Source organism: Thalassophryne amazonica, chromosome 4 (assembly GCF_902500255.1).
Source record: "Thalassophryne amazonica chromosome 4, fThaAma1.1, whole genome shotgun sequence".
Lineage (NCBI taxonomy): Eukaryota > Metazoa > Chordata > Actinopteri > Batrachoidiformes > Batrachoididae > Thalassophryne > Thalassophryne amazonica.
In genome coordinates, this window is record NC_047106.1 from 86,139,367 (window position 1) to 86,164,475 (window position 25,109).

The window sequence follows — 25,109 nt, forward strand, 5'->3', positions numbered from 1 at the left end:
AGCTACTCAACTCGGCGTAGACAATACGCCACAATACACAGCTCTACGAATACGCCAGTGTGAAAGGGGCTTAAAATCTCATAGATCTTCCCGGGGGGTCATAAGTGAACCCAGACAAGTTTGTATTATAGTTGCCACATGGATCATCTGATCCATGAAAAATTCTATGAACACATGCAGGACAAACAGATTGACAAATTCATGGTAGGAAACTTTTTCCAATTAAAATTAGAAACATGGTGCACAAAAATATATGGCCAGGGTCATAAATGACCCCACTGGGTCGCTTGAGGGTTAAAGGGGAGTGCCCTCAGAGACTTGAGCTACAATGAGCCCTGAGATGAGCAGCCGAATGGAATGTCACAGTCAAATGTAAAGGAAAAACGCTCATGAAATCCTGCCAGAGGAATCTCTCGACATTTCAGCCTGGCGGCGCAGACCGACATTGGAAAACTGACAGTTACACAAGAACTGACATACATCAAAAAGTCAGATCCACATGATGAAGCTTGTCTGCTGATTCAGGTTGATGGTTAATGAGAAAGGTCTGGACATTCATCATATCAGAGCGCACGGGAAGCATTTTTCTGCCTAAAAATGTGACATGGAGCAATAATATAAAAGCTGTTGTGAAATACTTTTCCACAAATATTTTACTGTGTTAACAGTTGTGTGTTCAACCTCTCCATCCTCCTCCAAAGCTGACTGTGATGTTCATGTCTGTCTTACCTTCAGGCAGAGGCAGCAGGGTGATGGCTGTGCTCAGACGACCACTACCCAGGCTCACCAGATGGGGGCGCTCTGCTTGGAATTTCAGCCCATTTCCTGTTTCAGTCAGATCAAGCTGAGTGCTCTGCACAAAGGGTCAAATGTAACAAAGATAAATACATAAATAGTAGAATGGTGTCCTCACAAAAAAAGCTTCTTTTTTTTTTGCCACACTTTTGTGTTCATGAATGTAAAGACTGACCACAGGTGGTATCTGTTCTTTGCTGAGAAAACTCTAGTTGATAATCATAATAACATAATAATAAGTGTGTGGAATGGAAGTGGTTTGGCACTGTCTGAGGTGCAGTGTGTACCATACACACTCCCACAAGCAGGTTATTTGTTTATCTTAGTCGTCATTAACTGTAGCATTAATCATTGCATTAGTTGTCTGTCTCCATTTGTGTTCTGCAAGATCCTTGTGATAAATGCTGGTTGAAGCTGGTTTCCTTTTATTGTAGACGTGTTTAAATTTTACTGTGAAACCCACTGCAAATTGCATAGGTAGTTTTATCTTTATTGGTAACTCCAGTTGAAAAATGCAAACATTGTAACATTTTAGGAGCAGCAGAAGAAAGGGAGAAGAGAGCTAAAACGAACGTGCACATTTGAGCTCCAAACAAAAATTTTTTTTATAAAAGGGTAGGTTCCTGCTTTCTGGTGCAGCAGGCCAACATGAACCCCCTGCAAGGACTATTCCTGGGGTTATGGTCTACTGTATTCTCTAATAAAAGCAAGAGTGACACCCAGTGGCCACCAGGACACTGTGATTAGCAAGAAGGCTAGAAGTAATATGATAGGTCTGTCTGCATTTACTTTCCATCCTAAAAGTTGCCAAAATAAGATATTGTCCTCACCTGTATATATCAAACCCCCAAATTTCAGAGCTGAATATGCAGTAGTTTTTACAAGTTCACTTACGGACATTTTTCAGACTCTCTCATTGATGCACTTTCAGATTTCAGACAACTTTATTGATCCCAAAAAGGGCAATTATGTTTACACTCCAATTATCTTCAAAATTGAGGCAAAGTGGGTGAAGGCCGCAGCAGGAGGGGCCCGCACCGCCCAGCCTGGGGGTGAAGCTGCAGCAGTAACCGTGCTGCATTGAGTCCCAAGCTGAATCCTGAAACTTGAACTTTGAACTTTGAATAGATTCAGCTGCCCCCGTTTTGGTCAGGCTCACCACAGCGGATCCAGTGCAGATCCACACTGGCATTTTGGAACAAGTGTTTACACTGGATGCCCTTCTGGAGGCAACTCCAGTTTACCTAGAGAAACACATAGAGAGCAGATTAATTGTGGCTACATATATACCTCATGGCCAGCTTTCCCAAATTGAGATAATGGGAAAATGGACTGCATTTATCTAGTGCTTTTCCATCTGCATCAGACGCTCAAAGCACTTTACAAATAATGCTCACGTTCACCATGATCTGAGGTTGCTGCCATACAAGGTACTCACGTACACACCGGGAGCAAATAGGGGATTAAGGAACTTGCCCAAGGCCCTTAGTGATTTTCCGGTCAGGCTGGGATTTGACACCGAGGATCCTCTGGTCTCCAGCCCAACGCTTTAACTGCTAGACCATCACCTCAGGAGTAATAAATTTTTATTCTGGTTTCACATGAAATGTTGTGGTCAGCCTGAAGAACATTTCATGACGTACTTTGTGCTGAGGCCAATATGTGTGTAGACAGCATCTCCCCATACTCGAGCACTGATTGGCATGTAGGTGTGCATGGGGCTGACGTTGGCTTGTTGTCAATCAGTGCATAGTTCTCTTCAGCACACAAAAAAGGTCTGCTTGAACTGAGAAAAATGAAAGAACGGATTTTGGATAAATATTATTTGCATTTGTCTGTGATGAGCCTGCAAAACTTTAAGTAAGAATCCAGTCAAAGGAGCTTCCCCCCACCCCCCCCCCCTTTCTTTTTCTTTTTGGTGGTGAGGGGTACACAGATGCTGTCTGGATCAGTAATATTCCAGGCTTTGTATTTTCACTCAATGTGGGGAAATGAGGTTATTAGTTTTAAAGTAATTCTGAAAAGAATAACATTAAATCACATATTTAACCCAGCCAAATTCATAACTTCATACATTACTTCATAATATTAAATGACTGTGAGCTGTCAGTGATTGACTGGACACTCTGCTTCCTTCCTGTTGTGACACAAAAGTCTGTGACTGTTTGTGTGACCACAGGGTGCAAGGTGTGTTATCTGATACAGTATTCAGACTATCAACACCTCTAAAGCTGCAGTACAGAGGTCACATCCTCTTTGCATAACCACATTTACCCCGTAACACTGTTCCATGAATGACTTTTTAATCAGCCTGTGAGCTGAACTGAAACACTTCTGTGTATCCTTAAAATATGAACATTTTAACAATTGATAATGAATGAGAAGGGGAGGAAACCTCACTACCACAACATAATTATTATCTTTTACTGAGTTTTTCCTACATATATGCATCACTGGTCTGGAGCCACGCCAAGTGATATATAGTCAACATTAGTGCATATACCATTTTTTAATGTCGTAACAGAGTGACAGCTTTATGTGTGTATGTGTGGGGCCTGAATATGTGCAGGGTGTAACAACCACTCCTGTGTGGGAGGCAGGTGGCAAGATTTAAGTTACAGAACACACTGCAAAAACTGCCCCTCTCAAAACAGCCAAATAATCCTAAATGTAGCCAAAACTGTTTTGTATTAAGCAAAGAAATCTGCCGTGGGGTAAGAAAAATTTGCTTGGTTAGAATTCTCAAAACTTAGAAAACTTTTTCCCAAAATAACACATTTTTTCTTATGTAAAAAAAAAGCTTGACAAGATTAGTAGTCTGTAGTCTTACACACCTCTCTGCAGCTTCTCTCACCACCTGCCACCCCTCATTACCCCATCCCCGTCGACGGTGCCTGCTCCCAGACTACCATAACCAGCAAAATCTATTAAGCATAAAAATTCAAAAAGAAAAAATATATAGCACCTTCAACTCCACCACAGACTAAAACAGTTAAATGTGGTCTATTAAACATTAGGTCTCTCTCTTCTAGTCCCTGTTGGTAACTGATATAATAATTGATCAAACATATTGATTTATTCTGTCCTAACAGAAACCTGGTTACAGCAGATGAATATGTTAGTTTAAATGAGTCACACCCCCGAGTCACACTAACTGTCAGAATGCTTGTAGCACGGGCCGGGGCGGAGGATTAGCAGCAATCTTCCATTCCAGCTTATTAATTAATCAAAAACCCAGACAGAGCTTTAATTCATTTGAAAGCTTGTCTCTTAGTCTTGTCCATCCAAATTGGAAGTCCCAAAAAAACAGTTTTATTTGTTATTATCTATCGTCCACCTGGTCATTACTGTGAGTTTCTCTGTGAATTTTCAGACCTTTTGTCTGACTTAGTGCTTAGCTCAGATAAGATAATTATAGTGGGCGATTTTAACATCCACACAGATGCTGAGAATGACAGCCTCAACACTGCATTTAATCTATTATTAGACTCTATTGGCTTTGCTCAAAAAGTAAATGAGTCCACCCACCACTTTAATCATATCTTAGATCTTGTTCTGACTTATGGTATGGAAATAGAAGACTTAACAGTATTCCCTGAAAACTCCCTTCTGTCTGATCATTTCTTAATAACATTTACATTTACTCTGATGGACCTACCCAGCAGTGGGGAATAAGTTTCATTACACTAGAAGTCTTTCAGAAAGCGCTGTAACTAGGTTTAAGGATATGATTCCTTCTTTATGTTCTCTAATGCCATATACCAACACAGTGCAGAAGTAGCTACCTAAACTCTGTAAGGGAGATAGAGTATCGCGTCCAATAGTTTTACATCCTCATTGAAGACAACTTTGGATGCGTAGCTCCTCTGAAAAAAGAGAGCTTTAATCAGAAGTGTCTGACTCCGTGGTATAACTCACAACTCGTAGCTTAAAGCAGATAAACCCGTAAGTTGGAGAGGAAATGGCGTCTCACTAATTTAGAAGATCTTCACTTAGCTGGAAAAAGAGTCTGTTGCTCTATAAAAAAGCCCTCCGTAAAGCTAGACATTCTTTCTACTCATCACTACATGAAGAAAATAAGAACAACCCCCAGGTTTCTTTTCAGCACTGTAGCCAGGCGACAAGAGTCAGTAGCTCTATTGAGCTGAGTATTCCAATTAACTTTACTAGTAATGACTTCATGACTTTCTTTGCTAACAAAATTTTAACTATTAGAGAAAAAATTTACTCATAACCATCCCAAAGACGTATCGTTGTCTTTGGCTGCTTTCAGTGATGCCGGTATTTGGTTAGACTCTTTCTCTCCGATTGTTCTGTCTGAGTTATTTTCATTAGTACTTCATCCAAACCATCAACATGTTTATTAGACCCCATTCCTACCAGGCTGCTCAAGGAAACCCTACCATTATTTAATGCTTCGATCTTAAATATGATCAATCTATCTTTGTTAGTTGGCTATGTACCACAGGCTTTTAAGGTGGCAGTAATTAAACCATTACTTAAAAAGCCATCACTTGACCCAGCTATCTTAGCTAATTATAGGCCAATCTCCAACCTTCCTTTTCTCTCAAAAATTCTTGAAAGGGTAGTTGTAAAACAGCTAACTGATCATCTGCAGAGGAATGGTCTATTTGAAGAGTTTCAGTCAGGTTTTAGAATTCATCATAGTACAGAAACAGCATTAGTGAAGGTTACAAATGATCTTCTTATGGCCTCGGACAGTGGACTCATCTCTGTGCTTGTTCTGTTAGACCTCAGTGCTGCTTTTGATACTGTTGACCATAAAATTTTATTACAGAGATTAGAGCATGCCATAGGTATTAAAGGCACTGCGCTGCGGTGGTTTGAATCATATTTGTCTAATAGATTACAATTTGTTCATGTAAATGGGGAATCTTCTTCACAGACTAAAGTTAATTATGGAGTTCCACAAGGTTCTGTGCTAGGACCAATTTTATTCACTTTATACATGCTTCCCTTAGGCAGTATTATTAGACGGTATTGCTTAAATTTTCATTGTTACGCAGATGATACCCAGCTTTATCTATCCATGAAGCCAGAGGATACACACCAATTAGCTAAACTGCAGGATTGTCTTACAGACATAAAGACATGGATGACCTCTAATTTCCTGCTTTTAAACTCAGATAAAACTGAAGTTATTGTACTTGGCCCCACAAATCTTAGAAACATGGTGTCTAACCAGATCCTTACTCTGGATGGCATTACCCTGACCTCTAGTAATACTGTGAGAAATCTTGGAGTCATTTTTGATCAGGATATGTCATTCAAAGCGCATATTAAACAAATATGTAGGACTGCTTTTTTGCATTTACGCAATATCTCTAAAATCAGAAAGGTCTTGTCTCAGAGTGATGCTGAAAAACTAATTCATGCATTTATTTCCTCTAGGCTGGACTATTGTAATTCATTATTATCAGGTTGTCCTAAAAGTTCCCTAAAAAAGCCTTCAGTTAATTCAAAATGCTGCAGCTAGAGTACTGACGGGGACTAGAAGGAGAGAGCATATCTCACCCATATTGGCCTCTCTTCATTGGCTTCCTGTTAATTCTAGAATAGAATTTAAAATTCTTCTTCTTACTTATAAGGTTTTGAATAATCAGGTCCCATCTTATCTTAGGGACCTCGTAGTACCATATCACCCCAATAGAGCGCTTCGCTCTCAGACTGCAGGCTTACTTGTACACTCAACAAAAATATAAACGCAACACTTTTGGTTTTGCTCCCATTTTGTATGAGATGAACTCAAAGATCTAAAACTTTTTCCACATACACAATATCACCATTTCCCTCAAATATTGTTCACAAACCAGTCTAAATCTGTGATAGTGAGCACTTCTCCTTTGCTGAGATAATCCATCCCACCTCACAGGTGTGCCATATCAAGATGCTGATTAGACACCATGATTAGTGCACAGGTGTGCCTTAGACTGCCCACAATAAAAGGCCACTCTGAAAGGTGCAGTTTTATCACACAGCACAATGCCACAGATGTCGCAAGATTTGAGGGAGCGTGCAATTGGCATGCTGACAGCAGGAATATCAACCAGAGCTGTTGCTCGTGTATTGAATGTTCATTTCTCTACCATAAGCCGTCTCCAAAGGCGTTTCAGAGAATTTGGCAGTACATCCAACCAGCCTCACAACCGCAGACCACGTGTAACCACACCAGCCCAGGACCTCCACATCCAGCATGTTCACCTCCAAGATCGTCTGAGACCAGCCACTCGGACAGCTGCTGAAACAATCGGTTTGCATAACCAAAGAATTTCTGCACAAACTGTCAGAAACCGTCTCAGGGAAGCTCATCTGCATGCTCGTCGTCCTCATCGGGGTCTCGACCTGACTCCAGTTCGTCGTCGTAACCGACTTGAGTGGGCAAATGCTCACATTCGCTGGCATTTGGCACGTTGGAGAGGTGTTCTCTTCAACTCTATGCGAAGGAGATGTGTTGCACTGCATGAGGCAAATGGTGGTCACACCAGATACTGACTGGTATCCCCCCCCAGTAAAACAAAACTGCACCTTTCAGAGTGGCCTTTTATTGTGGACAGTCTAAGGCACACCTGTGCACTAATCATGGTGTCTAATCAGTATCTTGATATGGCACACCTGTGAGGTGGGATGGATTATCACAGCAAAGGAGAAGTGCTCACTATCACAGATTTCGACTGGTTTGTGAACAATATTTGAGGGAAATGGTGATATTGTGTATGTGGAAAAGTTTTAGATCTTTGAGTTCATCTCATACAAAATGGGAGCAAAACCAAAAGTGTTGCGTTTATATTTTTGTTGAGTATAGTTCCTAGGGTTTGTAAGAGTAGAATGGGAGGCAGAGCCTTCAGCTTTCAGGCTCCTCTCCTGTGGAACCAGCTCCCAATTCAGATCAGGGAGACAGACACCCTCTCTACTTTTAAGATTAGGCTTAAAACTTTCCTTTTTGCTAAAGCTTATAGTTAGGGCTGGATCAGGTGACCCTGAACCATCCCTTAGTTATGCTGCTATAGACGTAGACTGCTGGGGGGTTCCCATGATGCACTGTTTCTTTCTCTTTTTGCTCTGTATGCACCACTCTGCATTTAATCATTAGTGATCGATCTCTGCTCCCCTCCACAGCATGTCTTTTTCCTGGTTCTCTCCCTCAGCCCCAACCAGTCCCAGCAGAAGACTGCCCCTCCCTGAGCCTGGTTCTGCTGGAGGTTTCTTCCTGTTAAAAGGGAGTTTTTCCTTCCCACTGTAGCCAAGTGCTTGCTCACAGGGGGTCGTTTTGACCGTTGGGGTTTTACTTAATTATTGTATGGCCTTGCCTTACAATATAAAGCGCCTTGGGGCAACTGTTTGTTGTGATTTGGCGCTATATAAAAAAATTGATTGATTGATTGATTATTTTTCTATTTAGACAAAAAATAAGTCAAATTTTCTTTAAACAAGTCCTTTTTACTTTCTTAGATATCAGTTTTTGCAGTGCAGCCACGCCTTCCAAAGGAATGAAACTTTAACATAAATATATATATATATATATATACGAGGGCTGTCAATAAAGTAACGGTCCTTTTTATTTTTTTCAAAAACTATATGGATTTCATTCATATGTTTTTACGTCAGACATGCTTGAACCCTCGTGCGCATGCGTGACTTTTTCCACGCCTGTCGGTGACGTCATTCGCTTGTGAGCACTCCTTGTGGGAGGAGTCGTCCAGCCCCTCGTCGGAATTCCTTTGTCTGAGAAGTTGCTGAGAGACTGGCGCTTTGTTTGATCAAAATTTTTTCTAAACCTGTGAGACACATCGAAGTGGACACGGTTCGAAAAATTAAGCTGGTTTTCAGTGAAAATTTTAACAGCTGATGAGAGATTTTGAGGTGATTCTGTCGCTTTAAGGACTTTTCACGGTGCGAGACGTCGCTCAGTGCTCTCAGGCGGCGTCATCAGCCTGTTCAAGCTGAAAACCTCCACATTTCAGGCTCTATTGATCCAGGACGTCGTGAGAGAACAGAGAAGTTTCAGAAGAAGTCGGTTTCAGCATTTTATCCGGATATTCCACTGTTAAAGATTTTTTTAATGAAAGACGTGCGGACGGATCCGCGCGTCGGGACGCAGCCGACGCGGTGCGGCGGCACAGGAAAAACACCTCCGTGTTGATAACCATTTGTAAAATCCAGGCGGCTTTTGATGGCTTTCAGTGGAGTGAGTATATGAGAAATTGTTTAACAGGCAGGACATGTTCCAACTTGTCCTTAAGGCTTTCAACAGAGGTGTTTTTCCTGTGGCGGAGCATCGCGGCGGCTGCGTCCCGACGCGCGGACCCGTCCGCACGTCTTTCATTAAAAAAATCTCCTTTAACAGTGGAATATCCGGATAAAATGCTGAAACCGACTTCTTCTGAAACTTCTCTGTTCTCTCACGACGTCCTGGATCAATAGAGCCTGAAATGTGGAGGTTTTCAGCTTGAACAGGCTGATGACGCCGCCTGAGAGCGCTGAGCGACGTCTCGCACCGTGAAAAGTCCTTAAAGCGACAGTATCACCTCAAAATCTCTCATCAGCCGTTAAAATTTTCACTGAAAACCAGCTTAATTTTTCGAACCGTGTCCACTTCGATGTGTCTCACAGGCTTAGAAAAAATTCTGATCAAACAACGCGCCAGTCTCTCAGCAACTTCTCAGACAAAGGAATTCCGACGAGGGGCTGGACGACTCCTCCCACAAGGAGTGCTCACAGGCGAATGACATCACCGACAGGCGTGGAAAAACTCATGCATGCGCACGAGGGTTCAAGCATGTCTGACGTAAAAACATATGAATGAAATCCATATAGTTTTTGAAAAAAATAAAAAGGACCGTAACTTTATTGACAGCCCTCGTATATATAAAATATGGATGTGTAATAAGCTAATAACCAGTAATAACCAGTCATTCATGCAGTGTGAAAATAGGGATTTTTTTAATGTCACTAAAGAAAGTTTGGCTTTGGCTTCTCCCTTTTTTCACTTGGGGTCGTCACAACAGATCAGAGATCTGCATAAAAATTCAGCAATGTATATCCTCTATTATACATTCCAAATCTAAGGTGGAACCCTACTAGTGTATACTAAGGTACACCTAAATATCTTTAAAAAAAGTAAAAAAAAAAAAAAAAAGCATGTTGATTTTGCACAGGTTTTACACCAGATTCCTTTTCTGACACAGCTCCACATTACATGGAGAACAAGCATGGGGGTTTTGAATTAAGTTTGGGGCTTTTAATTATTGCTTTGTATTGCTCTTTTGCTAGAGTGGAATGTTTGTCCAGCATACATCGTTAATACTTAAAACAAGAACTAGGGGCACAAGTTTGATTTACTTTGGATCTTCTCTAATCCACACAGGGTCAAAATTATACATACAGGCTCAAATATATACATACACCCCAACTAATATTTGGGTAATTGTCTCTTTGCAAGCTGCACCTCAGTCAGATGCCTGGCAGCCATCAATAAGCATAATTCCAGCTGGATATTTGACCATTAGTCTTGGCAGAATTGGTAGAGTTTATTCAAATTGGTTTGTTTCCTGGCACAGACCCAGCGTTTAAGAGTAGTCCACAATGTTTCAACAGAGTTGAGTTTTTGGGAAGACCATTCCAGAAGGTTAGTGCTTGTTGTGATGACAGTTTTGACGTGAACCCATGACTGCAGGCAGTAACCAGTCAGTGGAGTAGTGAAACACACAGCAATCATGGAAAAACACAGTCCAAACAAACGGTGAATGCCCACACAAAAAATGAAAGGCTCATTAAAACTCTGCTAACGAGTCTTTCATTGGATTCAGGTGTGTTGGAGCAGGGAGACAACTAAGAGTTGTTGAGAAAGTGTAGGAACACGGACCCACAACAGGGGGCGCAAATGAACGGACAATGGAGAAAGTCAAATTACAAAGTTTTACTGTTGTGAATTCACACAACAAACACAACAGATTACAAATACAGCAGTAACCGAATTCCAAAGGTGTCGTGTGGGCAGGCTCGACGATAGGAGACGTCTGTCCGAGTCGAACCGGAACCACCCGATTTCCTCTGCCACCGAACCCCGGGGATACTGGAGCCGCCAAGTCCCGAACCCCAGGTGGCCACTGCCTCCGCTCGTTGGATCCGGTACTGCTGGCAAGGAACAGAAACAGTCAGGTGTGGGTGCGGCTGCACCCAGCAACACACAGGGTGGAAACACCACCTCCACCTCTTGTCAGGAAAATACAGGTGAGTGCAGGAATGTGAGTACTTATCCAAAATACAGTCTCCTGCTGTCTTTTCTCTTTCTGTGTAAAGGCAAAAAGTATTTAATGGTCAAAAGATGATCTGTTTGGCTGGATACGTTACCTCCTTGGTAGAGCGATATCTCGGCAATGAGGTGGAGATGCCGTCCTGCTGATATACCTCCCTGTTGATTGATATCAGCTGTCTCGTCTCAGGTGATGGGTGACAGCTGTCACCCTGGCTGCTCCTGTGAGGCGGCAGCGCCCTCTGGTGCCTGGAGCCCGCACTCCAGACAGGGCGCCCTCTGGTGGTGGTGGCCCAGCAGTACCTCCTCTTCAGCGGCCCACACAACAAGAGTGTCAGGAAGGTGGCTCTCGAGGACCGAACTTGGCCACCCCTGACCTAGCCATTGATTTGAGGTGACATTGAAGAATTCTGAAGTAGTCCTCTGTTTTCATTATTCCATCCACTTTGTCCAAATGTACCAGTATCACTGTCCCAGATTATGATGCTACCATCTCTATGCTTGACAGCTGGTATACAGTTTGAAAGCCTCATCTTTACTCCTCCAAGCATGCCTCTTGTCATTATGGTCAAATAGTTGAATCTTTGTCTTGTTTGACCATAAATCCTCTCTCCAGAAGATATTTGATTTGCCCATGTGGGCAGCTGCAAATTTCAATCTAGCTTCAAAGTGTCAATTTTGGAGCAGGGGCTGCTTTCTTGATTGACACCCTCTCAGTCCATGGTGATCTAAAACTCACTTCACTGTGGACAGTGACACTGGTGTTCCAGCAGCCTGGGTGGTTCTTAGGTTGTTCTTGAACATTCTAACCTTCCTGTCAACTGAGGGTGATAGTTTGGTTCTTCTTCCAGACCTTGGCAAAGTGGTGACACATCTGAGTAACTTTATACCTTGTACATTTCTTTGAACTGATTATCTTGGAATCTGCGGTTGTTTAGAAATGGTTTCAAGAGACCTTCCAACTTGTGTAAATCCACAGTTTTCCTTATTAGAACTTCAACGAGTTCCTTCGATTTTCCCAGTGTTCAGAGTATTGGTTTGTCCAATCAAACACATTCTTTTTATGCTGGCAAAGAGAAAGTAGCAGTTGTAGTCAATTATGATCACTAAAGAGGAGTTAATAGGCTTTGGCTTTGTCACAGTAAAATACACTGTACAACCTTCAGCACCATTTATTACAATATTTAAGTGAATTTATGTATTTGAACCTGTATGTATAATTTAGTCTTTGTGTGGATTAAAGAAGATCCCAAATGAATTCAAACTTGTGCACCCAATTCTTTTTTAAAGTCACTAATGATGTATACTGTGCAGTCATTCCACCCTGGCAAAAAACAAACAAACAAAAAAAAACAGTTCAAAGACATCACTAAAAGCCCAAAATTACCTTGACATTCATGCCCATGATGAATGTATGTAAATGTCCGTCCACAGCTGTAGAGTCTATCCAAGAACAGTTGCTGTTTCTCTGAATGGAAATACATCAGGATTTTAATCAAATTTGCTTTTATAAAGAAAAATTGATTAATTACAACTAAGAAGTTTAGTAGATGTTTTTGGAAGGACAATTCTTTTTCTTTTCTTTTGCTGCTCCATATTAATACTATCAGACTGTAAGCGTCTTCACATTTCCATAGTTGAATTTTTATATATTCTGTGTCTTCTCCCCCTCATAGCTCTGCCCGGAGCACAAACGTGCTATCGGCTTCGAAATTGGGGAAGGGAGGTTACCATAGCAACAGTACTCGGCAATTAAGAAACATGGACCTCCTGCAGGGCGTTCAACGAGCTAACTTGTGATGAGAACTTTTCAGTGCAGCGATGCCTGAAAATAAAGACGTTTCTTCTTTTGAGCAATCTTTTTATTACTGAATTATTTGTAGTGCTCACACACAGCTACATTTATCACATTTTTCTTGCTGTCTTTGTGGTTTCAGCTAATTAAATTCAGAAGTTCTGTTGAGTAAAATCCACTAGGGACATTTTAATCATTTATCACTATGAAATTTCTTCTTTGTGCCAAATCTCAAAAGTCAGGGTTAGTGTTCCCATCCAGGAAATAGTTTGGAAAACTAAATAACTGCTTATCAGATTTCAGGATGAGGAATGAGGGTGAACAGGATCAAGGAAAGTAAAAGTTTTATCATATGTGAAGCAAGAAACTTGTGAACACATGATGTGTGTCACAGAAATGAATGTGAGCAGTAGTTGCTGATTTTTGAAAAGCAGTTATTTGCCAGACGTGAGCGTTTGTAATCGCTAAATTAAAGACGAATCTGGATTTAATACAACTACTCAGAGAGTGCAACACCTGTGCCTTATGTGTTTCACATAAATTCAGGCAAATTAATAAGCGATTTTGAGGTTACATGGTAACCAATGCGGTCATCAGATTTGACACGTACTGATCATTCGAATTTGGTTCTCATTGATTTTTGAGATTTATGGCAGAGAAAATGCTAGATGAGGTGAAATGAGCGTTTTCAGAACAAGAGGTCTGAAATGCAGTAAAACGAGAAGACGAAGAAGAAGAGCCTTTATTGTAATTGTACATACATACAATGAAATTTGAGGATGGAGGAACTGTACTCCCTATAGTGCATGCTGTTTATTGGTGATCATGATCATGAGTTATGAGAGCCAAACTCCACCGCCTGACCTGTTGATTATTGACCCAAATCTGAGCCCTCATATGATTATGTTGCAGTGGAATCCATACCATTCAAGCAGAATATGTTTTCTTATTTAATCCACATTTTCAAAAGGATAGACAGGGGTACACAAGCTACTTACGCTGTGTTCACAACCTTGGTCTGTGACGTTGACCTTTGAAGTTCATCCATTCTGCCAAGTCTAGTCCAAATCAGATGAAAACCCTTTGGGCTATCTTGTTTACACACGGATAAATGAATGGACAGACACCAGGGCCAAAAAACAGTCCACCCACATATGCGGGTATAATCTCATTCATGTGATACCAACTGTACAGTTATCATATCATGGTGTACTTCCTTATTCTGTGATTCTTGAATGAATTTACTAATTAATATTTCACATTGTTACATGCTGCTTTTGTATTATTTGTGGTATTAATTATAAACTATTTAAATTTTAAAAAATTGGTGAGGAAATTAGATTTGCTCTGAAATGAATGATATTTTGGATATTTAAGGAAAAAAGAACAGGAAAGTGCCCTTTCTATTTTGTCTGTTTGTCTGCAGGATTACACAAGTTTGCACATATGATTTGTTGATGACTGATCACACAGCAGTGTGTCGATTGCCGAATGTTGACTTACAAAGCTGATAAGGGCAGGTCAGATATTAAATGCACACTGACGGACACACAGTCATTGTTTTGTAGTGTTGTTCCTCTTCTTTAACCTCAAGTTTATTTTGGTCCTGCTCATCGTGTTCTTCCTAATAGGATCAACTGATTGAGGGGCAGCCTTTAGTGGAGTGTGTTCTGGCCTAAGAGGATTGGTGAGACAGACACTGTTTTTGCAGAGAGTGATGAGAGGAGACAGGAGGTGCTAGTGTGACCTACTGCCTCATCTGCTGCATGTTGCTGCTCCCATGTGGAACACTGAGGAACAGCTCTGTTCGCTGACTGTGCACGTACACTGTGCACGTACACTGTGCAGTGAAACATAGTGCACAAATCCACGTATGACAAATGCTGTCAATTTAATATGCACAGATAAGGATGCAACTTCAGTATTTGTCATATTGATATGCTAAATATCTATTTAACCTGTCTCACGCTTGTCATGTTTTGTATTTTTCTGACACATCCACACTGTGTAAAATTTGATGCTCTGGTGAGTGTTTTTTTTTTTCCACTCATATGTTTTTTATTTTCCTGTGCCACTCCCGTTCACTAGATGCTCTCCTATGAGGCGGTTGTTCAGAACACATTTTAAAGCATCCACTTGCTTGACTTTGATATATTCAGCTTTTTTCTTGCAGCCATGGCTGCACCAGCCTCCACAGGAATAATTAATGTTTAATTTGATCATGTTTTAACTTCCATGTAAACCTCGCTACTTCTCAAGTACATGTATTAAAACTGGGGTTGGGGGTGTGGGGGAGCAGGGGTTGAAGAAGAGATAGTTAACTGTTTTCCACACAGTAAAAAGCAGCATAAAGCCGAGCACAGCATGGCATAAAACTGCACAAACATCATTTGTGGTTTTCATCCAAAGCAGTTGTGGATTTATTAGCAAGCTGAATTGTGCCCATTTGTTCATCTTAAAACAAGGTGTGGTGCATTGGCATTAACTGGCAGCAGAACGCATTTTCTGCACCATAGGATAACAAAAATCTGGTCTAAAGAGGAGAGCAGTGTAGTTGAGGTATTTATGGGTGCAACACTCAGATGTGCATTACATAAACAGGTTGATGAACATATGCATGCCATGCTTGTGTACAAAATGAAACTGAATTGAAAGCATAAAATAAAATAAAACAAACACTCTTAGAAAGATACCAAACTTTAACAACTCTATTAGTACCCACATTTTTTGCATCTTTGCTGGCTGTGGCTGAGGCTGTGTGGACATCGAGCGGACATACATGGGGAAGGGGATACAGTTTTCCCAGAAGGTCTGAACTATAAACATGGTTTGAAGTGAAAATGTAGACTGTTGATAATACATTGTTAAGATTGTAACAAACCCGTGACTTCATACAAAGCTCATTACAAAACACTAATCACACACCCCAAACTTAGGAAAAAAAAGCTCACTCAATCCCTTTGTATCACAGATAGAGCGCATGACAGCATGCTTCCAGTTACAGTAAGCCTTAACAGGTTTTTTCATACTTTATTTTCTTCTATTCACAATTTAAACAGACATACACAGCATACTAACAACTATGATAATCCAATTACATTTTCCCACAATCTGAGGGTTATCATGTGAGATTTCAGACCGCATAATATCGGTAAAATATTTTGGCAACTGTAAGCTGCAAAATATTTGACCGCTTCACATTTGATGTATTACTTCATGTCCAGAGCGTGTGCGCTGTTATGCAAGTGTCAATAATGGCACGGTCAGCTGAGAGTGACAGATGTGGCGTAGCACAACAATGATGAAATGGGTGAATGTAAGATCACATACAACGTATTAATGTGGATTCTGATGCAGAATTACCATTTCACATTTAATGGATTACCCATGCCCTGACCACTGCTGGAGCAATGGTGTGAAGGACACTGTTGCTAACGGAGAGGGCAGAGAGCGGCAAGCCCAAAACATGTGCCCACTGAGGCTGGACTATTTACTGCACCTTGGGCAGGTTTGTGTGGGAAAATTCTAGCAAGTTTGTTCCTTGAGTAGTGGAGATGATGAAGTACGTTAAATTGAATTATCCGTGATGTACACACAATGTCCACCACACCTCCTCTGAAAGCACCACACCCCAATCACTCTCCCAATGCAGCTTTATTTCTTTCCCAGGATATCCAATTTTAAACTCTTATCAAAATATATATTACCGAGACGTATTTCTTCTCAAAGGGTATGCCATCTAATTGGCTTTTGGGTGGCAGGTAAGAAAATGAGGGAAACACTTTCTTCGTGAAACTGTATTTGAAGATATCTAAAAAAAGTAAGTGCTGCATAAACAGACTTAACAGTTTTTAACTTACCTTAACATGTGATGTAGGTGGCGCAAAGGAGTTGGAGAAAGTCACTTCATTAGTCTCAGTACTTCTATTCAGGAAATTGAATGTGAGACACATCTCAAAGTTCATCTGAAACAGCTGCACCTCACATGCAGGGCTTATGCACAATGGTCAGTGACCAATCTTCATACACAGCAGTAGATGCAGCCATAATCCACCTATCACAGCAGTCACTACACTTAGAGCATTGGGTTTCTGTTACCTGCTGATTCTGCACGTATGTGTTGTGCACACTAATTTGTGTCTCACCAGAAAACCTCTTATTTTTAATGTGCCCTCTTAATAGTAATGTACAATCTCTTGGCATACTTGTCTACATGTGGGTGCAGTTGACTTCCTAATGGAAAAAGAATTGCAAAATGGCAAACTCACAGGATAATCACCAACCCCGCTGCAATCCATCTACAATCATACATGGTCATCCTGGAGCATGTCACACACCATCTGGAGTGTCGGGATTATTGGGATAATCAGGAACAAAATTTTGGATGGTTCAAAGTTCTGACGCCAATAGAAGTCATCGGGAACCCAACCAGGTCACTGGCAAGCTCTTGGCAGCTTAACTAACCAACTGCAATGTCACGGGAAGCCTACTGCAAGCTGACAGCATTAGAGTTGTACCAAGCACTCATGCAGATCTGTACCCAATCTGTTATCCTAAAGGTCACTGCAGCAGAGCAGCAAGCAGGTGGCAAAATATTCCATCCCGTGAATAGGTGTCACCAGTGACAAGGTCACTGCCACCTTCAGCTCCGCCCCTTTTTGCTGCTTTGGATGCCGTTTGCTTCCTGATTTCTATCTGGAGCCCTCCTGGAAACTGACGGGAACATGTGGATACTAGGCTTTAAAGAAAATGACCAGTGCCACTCTGACTGATTGGTTTTCTATTCTGCCCACAACACACCCATGACTAATAAAGTGACGTTCTCCAACTCATTTGCATCTAGTACCCTCGTTTGCACTTTTTGTGCTCCTTAAATACCAGAAAGAGCTTGACATGTCCTAAATTGATTTTCACCATATGCCTGACTGTGCACCATAGACCAGGGGTGCCCAATACGTCAATCATGATTGACCGGTCGATTGCGAAGATAGTGTGGGTAGATCGTATGACAATAAAACTGGCCCATTTGGTTGAACCACCCACTTCACCCACTTTTAGCATTGATGCTGTGCTTTTGTGCAGCAGCTCCGAGTTGAAAGAACAGTTGCCGTAATCACACTGTGTCTCAAAGCATAGTGACAACAGCACACCTGCAGTGAGCTTTACAAAGATGTTTTTACACTTTTCTTTTCTTTAAAACTCTGTGCTGCTCTGTGAGTGTCCTCGCTGTGGTTAAACTGAAACAGCCATTAACAACAAATACTAACGCCTTTTTTTCCCCTAAATGTGCCTAAATTCTCTTTATAGGGATGGCATGATGTAAAAGCACTGATAAAACCTTCTTACCTGTCAATCAGGTTGTGCTTTCTGCATAAATACACATATTATCTATTCTTCCTGCTCAGATGGCAAACCAGGGGCAAAATCCAGACAGAATAGAACAGAATAGAATAGAATAGATCTTTGTTGTCATTGTAATATATACAACAAAATTTTAAAGTGCTCTCCGGTCAGTGCAACATCTCTACAGTATCCATCCATCCATCCATCCATCCATCCATTTTCTTCCGCTTTATCCGCAGTCGGGTCGCGGGGGCAGCAGCTTAAGCAAAGCCGCCCAGACTTCCCGATGACCATAGGTGAGGATCGGAATGCAGATTGATCGGTAAATCGAGAGCTTTGCCCCCCTACTCAGCTCTCTCTTCACCATGACGGTCCGATATAGCGACTGCATCACTGCAGATGCTGCACCGATCCGTCTATCGATCTCACGCTCCATCCGTCCCTCACTCGTGAACAAGACCCCGAGATACTTAAACTCCTCCACTTGAGGCAAGGACACTCCACCGACCTGAAGAGGGCAAAGCACCTTTTTCCGGTTGAGAACCATGGCCTCGGATTTGGAGGTGCCGATTTTCATCCCGGACACTTCACACTCGGCTGCAAACCGCCCCAGTGCACGCTGAAGGTCCTGATTTGACGAAGCCAACAGAACCACATCGTCCGCAAACAGCAGAGACGAGATTCTGTGGTTTCCAAACCAGACCCCCTCTACACCCTGGCTGCGCCTAGAAATTCTGTCCATAAAAATAATGAACAGAACCGGTGACAAAGGGCAGCCCTGGCGGAGGCCAACGTGCACTGGAAACAGGTTTGACTTACTACCGGCAATGCGAACCAAGCTCCTGCTGCGGTCGTACAGGGACCGGATAGCCCTTAGCAAAGGACCCCGGACCCCGTACTCCCGGAGCACTCCCCACAGGGTGCGCTGAGGGACACGGTCGAATGCCTTCTCCAGATCCACAAAACACATGTGGACTGGTTGGGCGAACTCCCATGAACCCTCGAGCACCCGATGGAGCATGTAGAGCTGGTCCAGTGTGCCGCGACCAGGACGAAAACCACACTGCTCCTCCTGAATCCGAGGTTCACCATCGGTCGAATTCTCCTCTCCAGTACTCTGGAATAGACCTTACCGGGGAGGCTGAGGAGTGCGATCCCCCTATAGTTGGAACACACCCTCCGGTCCCCCTTCTTAAACAGAGGGACCACCACCCCGGTCTGCCAATCCAGAGGCACTGTCCCTGATCGCCACGCGATGTTGCAGAGGTGTGTCAGCCAAGACAGCCCCACAACATCCAGAGACTTAAGGTACTCAGGACGGATTTCATCCACCCCAGGAGCCTTGGCACCGAGGAGCTTTCTAACCACCTCGGTGACTTCGGCCTGGGTAATGGATGAGTCCGCCTCCGAGTCCCCAGTCTCTGCTTCCTCTTCGGAAGACGTGACGATGGGATTGAGGAGATCCTCGAAGTACTCCTTCCACCGCCCGACAACATCCCCAGTCAGGGCCAACAGCTCCCCACCCGCACCGTAAACAGTGCTGGTGGAGAGCTGCTTCCGCCTCCTGAGGCGTCGGATGGTTTGCCAGAATCTCTTCGAGGCTGACCGATAGTCCTCCTCCATAGCCTCCCCGAACTCCTCCCAGACCCGAGTTTTTGCCTCTGCGACTGCACGGGCTGCGGCACGCTTGGCCTGCCGGTACCTGTCAGCTGCCTCTGGGGTCTCACCTACCAACAAAGATAAGTAGGACTCCTTCTTCAGCTTGATGGCATCCCTTACTTCCGGTGTCCACCACCGGGTTCGGGGATTGCCGCCGCGACAGGCACCAGAGACCTTGCGACCACAGCTACGAGCAGCTGCATCGACAATGGAGGTGGAGAACATGGTCCACTCGGACTCCATGTCTCCAACCTCCCCCGGGATCTGGGAGAAGCTCTCCGGGAGGTGGGAGTTGAAGACCTCGCTGACAGAGGGTTCCGCCAGTCGTTCCCAGCAGACCCTCAGGATACGTTTGGGCCTGCCAGGTCTTACCGGCTTCCTACCCTCCCAGCGGATCCAACTCACCACCAGGTGGTGATCAGTCGACAGCTCTGCCCCTCTCTTCACTCGAGTGTCCAAGACACGTGGCTGAAGGTCAGATGATACGACTACAAAGTCGATCATCGACCTCCGGCTCAGGGTGTCCTGGTGCCACATGCACTTATGGACACCCTTGGGGGTCGTCTCACAAACTGTCTGCAGCCCTTGGACCCAAAAAGAACAATTTTACTCTCATCAGTCCACAAAATATTCCTCCATTTCTCTTTAGGCCAGTTGATGTGTTCTTTGGCAAATTGTAACCTCTTCTGCACATGTCTTTTATTTAACAGAGGGACTTTGCGGGGGATTCTTGCACATAAATTAGCTTCACACAGGCGTCTTCTAACTGTCACAGCACTTACAGGTAACTCCAGACTGTCTTTGATCATCCTTTTGCTGATCAATGGGTGAGCCTTTGCCATTCTGGTTATTCTTCTATCCATTTTGATGGTTGTTTTCCGTCTTCTTCCACGTGTCTCTGGTTTTTTTTTTTTGTCCATTTTAAAGCATTGGAGATCATTGTAAATGAACAGCCTATAATTTTTTGCACCTGCGTATAGGTTTTCCCCTCTCCAATCAACTTTTTAATCAAACTACGCTGTTCTTCTGAACGATGTCTTGAACGTCCCATTTTACTCAGGCTTTCAAAGAGAAAAGCATGTTCAACAGGTGCTGGTTTCATCCTTAAATAGGGAACACCTGATTCACACCTGTTTGTTCCACAAAATTGATGAACTCACTGACTGAATGCCACACTACTATTATAGCCCAATTTCATAGCCTTAAGAGTGTGCATATCATGAATGCTTGGTCTTGTTGGATTTGTGAGAATCTACTGAATCTACTGGTACCTTGTTTCCCATGTAACAATAAGAAATATACTCAAAACCTGGATTAATCTTTTTAGTCACATAGCACTACTATTATTCTGAATACTGTATGTCTATAAATATATAAAAACTACTTAAAAACTTAAATTACTAGTTCACATACATAAATACATATATTCACACCTCCACATACATAGTTGGCATGGTCACACTGTTACTATCCTCTAATGGCATTGAGGATAGTTATTGCAGATGGATAAAAGCTGTGTCTGTTTGTCCTTACATTCAGTGACCTGTACCTTCTTCCTGATGGTAACAGTTTAAACAGGGAGTGACCTGGATGGTGTATGTCCTTGATAATGTTCTTAGCTTTTTTGAGACAACGGTCACTGTGTAGCTCTTCCAGTGTGGTGAGAGGGCAGCCGACAATCCCTTGGGCGGTATTGATGACCCCCTGGAGCGCTTTCCTCTGAGCCACTGTACAGCTTGTATACCATACGCCCATGCAGTATGTTAAAATGCTCTCTATGCAGACATGGTAAAAGGTCATCAGCAGATGTTGTGTGATGTTATTCCTCCTGAGTAGTCTCAGGAAGTATAGTCTCTGCTGGGCCTTTTTCAGCAGCTCAGTGGTGTTCACGCTCCAGGACAGGCCTTCTTCAATGTGTACTCCAAGAAAGCGAAAGAGGGTGTTCTGGGGGAGCATGACATCCCTACGTTACAGGTCCACTTTTGAAGACATTTTTTCATACTACTAAATATTACTACTACTACTTATAATAATAATAATAATTTTAACAATTAAAATGTTTAAGTCAGTATTACTCTGGAACTACATTTTGCTACAGTTCTGTACTATGTTTAATTTATGAGCCAATGTATGTTTAGTGTTTGTAATGTAGGTAGGTCATTTTGACTTGGTCATTTTAATAGTAGCTCACAAGCCGAAAAAGTGAGGACATCCCTGCCATAGACTATCAAGACAGGGCCCTACAGCATGTGTTTTTGTCTTCTTTCTTTTTTTTTCAGACACTGAATTGATTTACACTTATTCCCTGGAAAGTTTCTGAAACTACAGCACACTTAAAGCTACAGTGTGTAGGATTTAGTGTCATCTAGTGTTGAGGGTTGCAGATTGCATTATGTCATCGCCAGTCAGGATTTTGTTTCCATGTTTTCACCTCTTAGGAAATGGGGATTTATGCTCCTTGACTTCTCTTGTGATAAACAATATGTATGATCCCCCATCTCACAAAAATGAGGGTTCTCAAACTTGTTGGCCTGCGCTAGCAACCATTAAGCAGGGTATAGGGGAGGAACCAGTGATTCCTCATTTTTATTCATTCTTCTGCCTGCTCTGTAAAATGTGAAAAGCAGAGTAAGTCAGCAGAGGGGATGCGCTCCCATGTAGATATGAAGGCCTCATTCTAAACTTTGGATGATAGCAATTACACAGTAATGCATTGATGGTTATTAATGATATATTCTATTCCTACAAGCTCTTCTGTTATTTAATGTTAACCTAATCTTAAACCGACAAACAAAACAAAATTAAACAAAAACAGTCTTTATTGCAAATTCACCTTTCAGCTCAGTATTCATGGCTCATACTGCAGTTCAGCGGAAACTTTAATCATCAGCTTTAACAACAAAAAAAATGTGGTGTGACTTTTACCAACAATGACGCTCTTATCAGAGGAGAAGAAAGCAGTCAGTGTGCTGGAGACAAAATCAGCACACTGATCATACATGACTTCATTTTCCTACAAAGGCTGCCAAGTTCACAACAATAAAGTCCTCAAACTTACTGTGTGTGTCTCAGTCCTTTTCATTTTTTTTTTTTTTTTTGTTCTGTCTTCAGTGATGTTCCATCAGATACACTGACCTGTAACACCTGGTGGGTTTGTCGTTTGCACTCAGGCACGTTCCTGTTGAAGTCGTCCATGTCCACTGAGTTGTCCACAACTGCCTGTGACACATGGATGTCCTGTGGGAGGAAATTAACACACCGAGTTAAAAAAAAAGGGGGGGTGGGGGTGGGGGGGGTGAGCAGGCACTGAAGGTTCAAACTCAATCACATCTTGCAAATCCACACTGGCATAACTCACCCCAACCTGTCATTTATCTTGCATCTTATAATGAGTGTGGAGGTCAGATTGTTAGTTTTATACTTCAGTTCAACATCTTGTCATGAACAGACTGAACAAAGCATCACAGGCTTTCTGCAGGGTAGATTCAGTTATTTGTCACATCGAATGTGAAACTGCATCTGAACACACCGTGGTTAAGCCGTGGCGTTCAGTTTGTGTCTGCCTGGATCATCTGCTGCTGAGCAGCTCGTTTCACTGAAAAATCCAGCCTCAGCACATCCACCAGGAAAAGAGGATTTTCTGTGTGTTCATTCTGGAATGGATTGTTCTGGTTTTAATGAGAAAAGATGAAGGGCAGGTCCAAAAGCAGCTGCTCAATCAACGTCTGAAAGTAACTCACACTGTTCTTTTATCTGTTGTGGGCACACGTGGGCCAGCTTGTCTTGTTAATCTGTTTAACCAAAGGCATCACAGGTGACTTCATTTTGCAGCAGAACTATCTCCTCCACACAGGAGTTTGAATATTAGCATAATTATTCACAACTTTTTTTTTTTATCTACATGAATACGACAAGAAAAAAGGCCAATGAAATGTTCAGACTGAGCAGGATCCGAGTGTGGGTTGTTCCTGAGCCGTCATTTACACAATAAGATCAATTCATTTGATAAAAACTAACACAGTGATCCTAATTAAACCTATCAATCAAGAGAGTCAAGTGAAATGTCGCATGATCTGGAACAGTTCCAGGAAAAATACGTATACACGCAAAAGTATGATACTGTGGTACTGTAATACTGGAACTTACTGTCATTACTGCCTCTTATGAACATACAACCACACAAAACACTTATTGCTTTGAAGGTGTACTTCCAAATACATGACAAGGGTTCTTTGGTGCCTGCTGTGGCCGCAGGTCCGCATCCAGGTTTGGGGGCTATGTGGCCATGATGCAGCACTTCACAATCATTCCTGTTGTCACACACCTATTTTGGATCTTTCACACTCTGCTCACAGATTGGTAGTTTTTCTTCATATATACACACGTACATTAATGCAAATGAAGCCTTCTCAGAACAAACAGTAACTCGGACAGTATTCTGATGGTCACTCCCACCTGCCAGCCTCATCACCTTTTCCATTAAATATGATCTGTCTTCTGTTGGTTGGCTTCTCTCTCTCTCTCTCTCTCTCTCTCTCTCTCGCTCTCTCTCTCTCTCTCTCTCTCTCTCTCTTGTTCTCTCTCTCTCTTCATGCCCCATTAGTGTTGCTGTTATAGATGCTGTGTTTCTCAGCATTTTTCACTGTCATGATTAGTTTTTTAATGGCACTTTTGTGTCTCACCAGTTGAATTTATGGCAAAATGAAGGGGACAGCAAGTCACTATTAACAATTGTATATATTTTTAATGGACATTTAAGTTCTTTTTAAAAAATTGTCCTTTTTTCTGATCCAAAAATCTCACTCGCTCATCTTCAACTGCTCATCCAGGATCGGGTCACGGGGGCAACAGTTCCAGCAGGGGACCCCAGACTTACCTTTCCTGGGCCATATTGACTACCACTAGCTGGGGATCCCGAGACATTCCCAGGCCAGTGTGGAGATATAATCTCTCCACCTAGTCCTGGGTCTTTCCTAGTCCTGGATCTCCTTCCAGATGGACGGGCCTGGAACACCTCCCTAGGGAGGCACCCAGGGGGCATCCTTACCAGATGCTTGAACCACCTCAGGTGGCAACTTTCAACGTGAAGGAGCAGCTCCGAGTTCCCCACGGATGACCGAACTTCTCACCCTATCTCTAAGGGAGACACCAGCCACCCTCCTGAGGAAGCCCATTTCGGCCGCTTGTACCCGTGATCTAGTTCTTTCGGTCCATGACCCAACCCTCATGACCATAGGTGAGAGT

The 25,109-nt window shown here is 42.6% G+C and overlaps 1 protein-coding gene across 2 annotated transcripts in view; it reads right to left on the minus strand.

Annotated features, from left to right (window-relative positions):
* The window catches only part of phldb1b (pleckstrin homology-like domain, family B, member 1b), a 439,803-nt gene that overhangs the window by 291,676 nt on the left and 123,018 nt on the right, over positions 1-25,109 (minus strand). For both annotated transcript variants that reach the window (XM_034168200.1, XM_034168199.1), the window contains exons 2-3: positions 23,001-23,102; positions 730-853 (exon numbers count right to left, since the gene is read on the minus strand). In XM_034168200.1, the coding sequence (XP_034024091.1) occupies positions 730-853; positions 23,001-23,060 (184 nt within the window). In that variant the 5' untranslated portion in view covers positions 23,061-23,102. The remainder of the gene's footprint in view (positions 1-729; positions 854-23,000; positions 23,103-25,109) is intronic.